We start from the raw sequence: 7,873 nt of genomic DNA on the forward strand, positions 1-7,873 counted from the left end.
GCTGTAGTCATATTGGTAAACTTGTTATATTATTCATGCACAATCATAACTGGACGTTGTTATCCGTGGGTTAAAATATCGAAATCATCACAATTTGGGGACCCCTAAATATACATAACATCTTTATTTATATCATACAATTACTGACATTTATATAATAAGAGTATTTCGTGGAATAAACTAAGATTAGATCACAACCGGAAAGAACCGGGATTTTTCCCCCACTCTTTCATGAAGACTTTAGTTTCACTTATACATTCTTTTCTATAAGTAAAACGTCGACGGTATCATTGCTAACCACAAGGGAAAACTTCTAATAAGTTATCTATTGAGCAGAATACAAATATGTATGCACATCTTTACCCCACCGGCGTTTTGGTTACCGTACGTCCGCTTCAGAAAAAAAGAAAAATGAAACCAAACAAATAGGAAACTGAAAGAAACGGAAGCAGTTGTTGCAAGATAAGTCAAGTGCTACGATGAAGGGGACAAAGTGAGGGGCATGTAAGAAAGGGTCAAGGTAAAATAAGGATATGAAAACATCAAAATATTTATATGATATTGTGGTCTTTCAGACCCCTTCAGAACCAATAGTGGCACCAAAAAGATCAACTTGGGATCCTCTCTTGGATTTGCCAATGGAGTGTCCACGAAATATCGAATTGGGACATTTTGGATCCCAAGTGTCCTATCGAGGTGTGGAGAACGGGGTGCTCGTCATTGCTCAGAATGGAAATGTAACCGAGTTGTGCACACATTTATTATTAACGCTGAAAATAATTCACTTATGATTTGTTGGTGTAAAATCTTCTTGGGAAGGGGGGAGAGGGGGGGTTAATGTCTGTTTTTTTTTCTTTATCTTTTCGGTCAGATATAAGTGAGGGACAAGGTAGACAATTTATGCCTCAGAGAGTAATACTGTTATAACTGTGGATGGTGAAAACCGTGAATATTTGAACGACCACTCTAATGTACTATAGCTTTGCTCTACAACTCATGGTTTGTTTTTTTGGTTGAAAGTATGTCATCAGTATTGATTACAAATGCATTTCTAAAGTCAAATGATAGACCAATATACTCAAACTTCAACATTTGCTTTGGATTGAATTTTTCTTTCACCCCCAACTTATTTATCCTCATTGTAAGATCCTCTCTTTAATCTTTTCTGTAACTGGGAATAAAAGATAGAACCTAAGAGATGAATTTGATACTTTTGATGCTTTCAGCAGTTAGTGCCAAACTTGTATTCTGGCCAGTTCTGATAACTTTGCACTTTATTGACCACTACGAACGATCGATACAAACAAAGAAAAAAATATAAAGCATGTGATGACACCGCCATAATGTTGGTTATTCATTTTCATGGATTTGTACTCTTACTCTTACTCATACTCATACTTATTCTTTGTTCTTGTTCTTGTACTTCATGTCTACTATTAATTAAACAGGTCCTCGCCACGTGTATAGGCAGTTACATATGGATTCCTAAAATGGCGACGAGATTCAACAAGACAGTCTAGATTTAAATCAGAGAGCCCGCAGTCGGATAATGTGATCTAAGAGTTCTTATATAGATTCACTCTATTTCCCTCTAGTTCACTATAGAACTGATTATTTTCGGGCTACTTATAGATTGGTCACCAGCTGGTTCACAACGAGACGTGTTAAAGTGCAGTTTCGAATGACCAAATAAATAAAGTGTGGTATACATGTAACACAACCATGGGTGTATGATGAACGCCATCTTGATTACATCATAACATCAATGTGGCCTTGCTCTTGTTTTGCTGTTTTATCTTTCATAAGTTGCAGGAAAAGTCACCAAAGTCAGACAAGAGACGTATGAACCGGTAGGATAAGGTGACTCTTCCCCCTGTACTGCTCTAGCTCTAACTCTAGCTCTAAATATGCATGCGTTAAACTTTAACATAACCGTTCTTGTTCTTGAAAATCACTGCCATTCAGGGAGCAATGAATATCTGAAAATGCTAAAAAAAAAAAAAATACACACATCTTGCTGTCCCCCCGTACAGGGTGGATTTAACCATGTTATCACGCGGATGGTGCCTACATTGAGCACGGTAGATATGGAATCGATTAAAACAAATATATCCGGCTTTGACATTTTCGAACAAATCGCACCTATTGTTGTTCTGTTATTAAAGAAACCGGAACATGTGATATCGCGGAATGACCGCAAAGTTGCAACCTAAAGGTAAGAAATTTGTTCTAAGGCGTGATCCTATTACCTAATAGTATAAATACGATTGATTTGAAAATTATTTGTTAAACTAGAAGTGACAGCCAGTACTCAAAAGCTGAATTAACTATACATTAGTTACCACACCTGTCAAGTATTCTACAAGAAAAATGGCTTCTTACACAAACGGTACGTTACTGTGTTCATTATTATTTATACATCATATACCATTACTGATTATGCATTACATAGAATGCATACTTTTAAATATCTGTATTGTTAACTTTCTTAAAAATTCATTGAAGATCTAACTTTAACCTATACTTTGAATATTAGAACATGGGACTGAATTTGCTATCGTTATTGCCAGTAAGACTAATAATCAGATCATTTTTCAAAGTCTTTCAGAGTCAGATATAATGATGGGAAATACTATATACTTATAGCAAATTTAAATGTTAGTAAATATAATATAGGCCTATACTGTATACTGTATAGGCTAATAATGCAGTCTGGATCTGATACATGAACTGAAATGTCACGGATGCAGAAAATCTTAAACTTAATGGATCGAATGATTTATTTTGAAAGATTAGTTGACACTCCGACCCTTGGAAGTTAATATTCAAATCAGGAATCCAGTTTCGTCTGAATAAATACCGGTGTACGTGTAAAACTGTAGTCAGGACAATAATGCGTCGTCAGTCCTTCTTGGTTCTTATATATGTGTTGTGTTCAGTGATGTCGAAGAAATGCAAAGTCGAGAGGCAAAATTTCAAGTTTAGCCATGTCAACAATAAAGTTGTCACTATTTTAGCCTTGAAGTACACGGATTAAATCTTACATCGTAATACGGCGTTTTTTATAAATGTACGCAAGGTTTGATAGTGACATAAAGCTGTAAATTGCTCTTTACAACATTTCTTTACGTATTTCTTTCGCAAATATTCTCTATCCTTTTGAGGTAGTTTTCTTTCCTTCATACTCACATACGTTCAAGCCATTATGACAATATGATTTAATTTTGCTTTTTTTTTTGTGCTATTTCTTAGGAAACAAGTTCTTTGGAATTTTCTCTCTATTGGCGTTTATTGCTTTGTCTTCAACACAAACAACGACAGCGACCAGTCATCGTCTTCGAAGCCTCTACCTACGTATGCTAGTTAGCTGTAACCAACTGCAAGTATCACGTGATGAACTGTCGTCTGCTATTGTGAGTAATATTATGCAGGTGTAGTAGCACTATTAATTCTTCGGCTAACACACTCTATATAGAATATATATTACTTTGAGCCCAATAATACGCTCAATTTGTTTTTGTTTCTTGTTCGGTTCTATGAAACGCTTGGATGCGTGAATACAGAGTTTTAGTTGCGTCTATTCATGTTAAACTGCCCATGACCTTTCAATAAACTCATAACGACATATTTGACGTCAAAATGACGTCAAAGTACTATAGTAAATGCTGCTATCGATGGAGGAGGCACGTATCTAAACATACGTTGCACGAAACCATATGTAATTCAGGGGCGGATCCAGGATTTTAAGGAGGAGTGGATGTGGAAGTGGGGTCGTGGAAGCAGCCCACCACCCCTTGCATGTCTAGGGACAACAGTATGGGTAAAAACAAGATGAAATGCTATCAAACTTGAGACGTGAAAATTGTGCATTCTGAGTGATATCTAGGCTAAAATTAGGTCTGAAAGAAAGGTTTTGCTTGTAACTCTTTATGTGTGGTGGAAAAAGTGGTGTGACCCCACCCTCTCCCTCTCATCCTCCCCCTTTCTGACTCTGAGACTTGTTAATACTTCAATCGTTATATCTCAGTAATTCAAAGGGTAATAAATAATCAAACAAATTACGAAGCTGACACTGCGTTTAATTGACATAATTTCCTTTTTAAGGAAATTAAATTAAGATAGGGTGTCGGGGTGGGGGAGGGTGAGAAGGGGTAAACGAAAATCAAACGATTTAACTGATACTCTCAACAACAGTATCATTCCATTGAGACTGTGACGGTGTGACCGGTTGTCTGTCGCCAGAAATTGTTAATTGTTGAAGACTTAATATGAAGAATGTACATGCACATGCTTCGTTCCCAAACTGTTGAATTATTAGAATTACATTTCTGAACTTATCCCTTTAGTTTGATTACTGACCATGAAGTTGTATATTTTTACTACGCAGACTCAAACACGTGATGTAAGTGGAGTAATTCATCATTCCTCTGTCGATTCTATTTCTGGTTTGGATGCACACCTTGGTGACGTCAGCGTTTTTGATCAAGAAGAGGTAATCATTAAATTGACTTCAAATTGTGACAATGAATTTGTTTAACCCTATATATTGAACTGTTATCGCGAACTATTGTTTGTGGAGAAAACACTGAGATAAATTAATAGATTTATAGTAACCTATGTCGTGAAAGTAAGCTAACGGTAGATCAACTCCTCGTGTGAACGAAAGTAGGCTAACACAATTTTTTTTCAAATGTAGGACGCTTCAGCTAATCATACACACCAAGGTTATGCTACTACAAAGCTTCATTCTGGGCTGCTAAACAGGTTTAGGCTGCTGGCGATGTACATATACGTCAATAGTAGGCAATCACAACGCGAAGAACTGGCAACTTCAGCTCAACATGTAAGCAAAGCAGATATTACAATACCTGATAGGCCAAACGTAGGCTTGTCAGCCCATACATGTCAATGGGAGACAACGTTACTTGTATCTATCAAATACAGCTTAGTGTTTAAATAGTATTGCTTCAACACTTGAAAGACTATACCAACGGTTGAGACCTCGTTAATCCTTTTAAAGAGTTTTTGGTCATCTGTAGACCCTTTACTCTTCCCTCTTCCTCGTCATCTCAACATTGCTGACTTCACTATCTTTCATTGTTTTTGCCTTCTAGATTGGTAATATTCCAGATCTGCTGATCAACCACTTGACGTACCTTAAACTGACTGAGGGCGCTCTCAGACTATATCAACAAGACGAGTTAGTCCTCAAGATTGTCGATGATTCCCTGACGACATATGAACATCAACTAGAGACAATCATCAAAAACGTTGTAAATATCAGGAAAACAATCAATATCATTGTGAGTATATTTATGTTTCATTTTTATAAGTAGACTTAAAAATGAAGGCCAAATATCATTTTATTCAACTGATCTTAATTAAGCATTTACCCGAATATACGATTTTCCAGCTACAATTACGAAACTGCTTTCCCCCAAAAGATTGAAAAAGACAAACATAATGTTCTATAATTTGAAAACATGATGAATAATGTGTATACTTCTGTTACTTTAGCGAAGAATTTAGAACCATGAACACATATACAAGAAATCACAACACATGGAATAGGCCACGTTGCTTTGAAATAACTGTAAATTCTTGTAATATTGTTTCAGTATTTATTCTCATAACTGTCAACTTCCTAATCCAATATTTCATTCAGATCCAAATATTCGGACGTACCTTTGACTCTGGATCCGTACAAGAGGTGACCTTTGACGCATGTGACATAACTACCACGACCTGCATAACAAGACGAGGCTTATACATACTACAAGAGTTCGACTATTACTTGAGAATAGCAAGACGGAATTTTGTTACTTTGTCTTCGTCTTAGGCTTCGTCATCCAATCGAAGTATCGAAAAGGCAACTCACTTTTGATGTCAAAAGTTTGTGTAAGTTTTTGTTTTTCATTATTAGTGTGTGCAATTCTGTTATCCATAATAGAAAACTTTGTGATATTCATTCATAAAACTTTTGTAAAACATTGTGTTTTTTATTAGTTTTAAGGCCTTTTAATTAATGTTCCTTAGCATTTTTATTATATTTTTTTAAAGGATTTCTACGTGCAATTGTTTCAAGAAAGTAATATAAACACTACTTACATTACTCGTAAGTAAATTCTCCATTTGGTGAAACAATCTAGGAAGTACTTTATAACGAAAGTCGACTCTAAAATATTTTATAACGATAATATCAGAAATATTCATGAATTTATATTAATTTATGATGGAGGTGATTTATAGTTTATACTATAAGTTTCTTTATCACATGATTTTTTTTTTATGATTATTCGCAACGTGTACAATTTTGGGTCAATGTTACTCATTCCGCCCGGCACGTTGATGGTCTATCTGGGATAATAATTCTGGGATATCTGGGATAGTAATTTTCAATTTATGCGCAATATCATTACTTGCGGTATGGTTACACTGTTCCATGTTTATGATGTCAATAGTGACGTCAAAGAAGAAGAGGAAAAACAATTTCTATTACATCCCTATCTCACTGTTATCATTTGGATTTTTGTTTGAAAATCAATCATTATAAAGAATTACATATTTTATTTTTCCTTTCTTCTCTTCTTGACTGTAGTTTGTCTGGCAAAAGATCATCACTAAATTATCCTAAGAACACTTTATAGCATGATTACCTTTCTGGATAGTTCCTTCTTATGGAAAAGGGTATTTAAATCTAAGCTAATTAAGTTTGTTTGTGGAAAACATTTCAATTTGATTCATATTGTTACTTGCTTTCAAATATCCGTCCCTACAGTTTTATATATTTTTCTTCTGGTGAGAGGCATATTGTGTCTAATAGTAACGTTACTTAGTCAAGCGTACTGCTGTGTTTCCAAAAATTGTGTCTTCTTGTTAGTTACATAACTATATAACTAATTTAATTAAATAAATAACTAATAGTTTTAAATATGTTTTGCAAATATGTCGTACATGTTATTGGTATTTTATATATACTGTAAGTGATCGCTAAATAAACAGGAATACGGCACTTTAAAATATCGTTATTATTTTATTTCCACATTTTATCTCTATCTCTCTTTTTCCCAATCTCTCTCTTTCACTATTCCAACCCCCCTCCTCTCTCTCTATGTTATCCCCTATCCCTTTCCGCCTATGATTGAAGGATGGGGGTACTTTTCCGTTTATTATTGAAACAATTCTGGCTTGGTGTTAGAGAACATCATTCTGATCATACAAGGCATTAATCCACCCCTATCCACCCAACCTTCTCCCATTTCTGAAGTACTGTCGTTCTTAAGTTCAACGTAGCTATAGATAAAACCTTGTAAAGACCCAATCATGTCAACATTTTTGTAAGAAACCGTAAAGCACCCCCCCACCCCCTTGTGTTACAAGATTTGTGGGAATCATACACTCAACATGTTTGGAGGCAAAAGCAGCTACCTGAAAATAATTTTGTACATCTCTCTCCATAAAACTAAACTCGGCATGTAAACAGAAGGCACAAGGTTAATTCGATTCAGAACAATCTCCATTGTAGACAAAAAATAAAAAATGGTTTCGTCTTGAAACAATGATGAACGAGTAACAAAGAATAACTTCTGTGCTCTTTGCTTCACAGTTCATTACTATACTGTACTAATATCCCTTTATGTCAAATAATCGATCCCACATTCAAACTTCAATTCTACTGCTCCACACGAAATCATTTTCCTCATTCAGACATTTAATTGTCTGCAAGTAAACGTTTGCCAAAAACGCTAGAAGTAGCCAGGAAGGTTAGAACCCACAGGAAATTTAACTTTGAACAATTTTAGCAGCTGCAACCATCATTAACTATTGGGCCTTATCTTCAGACTCTCTTGATTATAATATTATTGGTGAAACT

General features: G+C 35.2%; 1 protein-coding gene across 1 annotated transcript; it reads left to right on the forward strand.

Moving 5' to 3' along the window:
- Positions 1-2,304: 2,304 nt before the first annotated feature.
- On the forward strand, positions 2,305-5,854 carry LOC139963550 (uncharacterized). Its single transcript, XM_071964405.1, has 5 exons — positions 2,305-2,389; positions 3,253-3,413; positions 4,388-4,492; positions 5,115-5,303; positions 5,666-5,854. The coding sequence occupies exons 1-5, from the start codon at positions 2,371-2,373 to the stop codon at positions 5,837-5,839; spliced, it is 648 nt and encodes a 215-aa protein (XP_071820506.1). The 5' UTR covers positions 2,305-2,370; the 3' UTR covers positions 5,840-5,854.
- The last annotated feature ends 2,019 nt before the right edge of the window (positions 5,855-7,873 follow it).

The sequence above is a fragment of the Apostichopus japonicus genome, chromosome 22 (genome assembly GCF_037975245.1).
Source record: "Apostichopus japonicus isolate 1M-3 chromosome 22, ASM3797524v1, whole genome shotgun sequence".
Lineage (NCBI taxonomy): Eukaryota > Metazoa > Echinodermata > Holothuroidea > Aspidochirotida > Stichopodidae > Apostichopus > Apostichopus japonicus.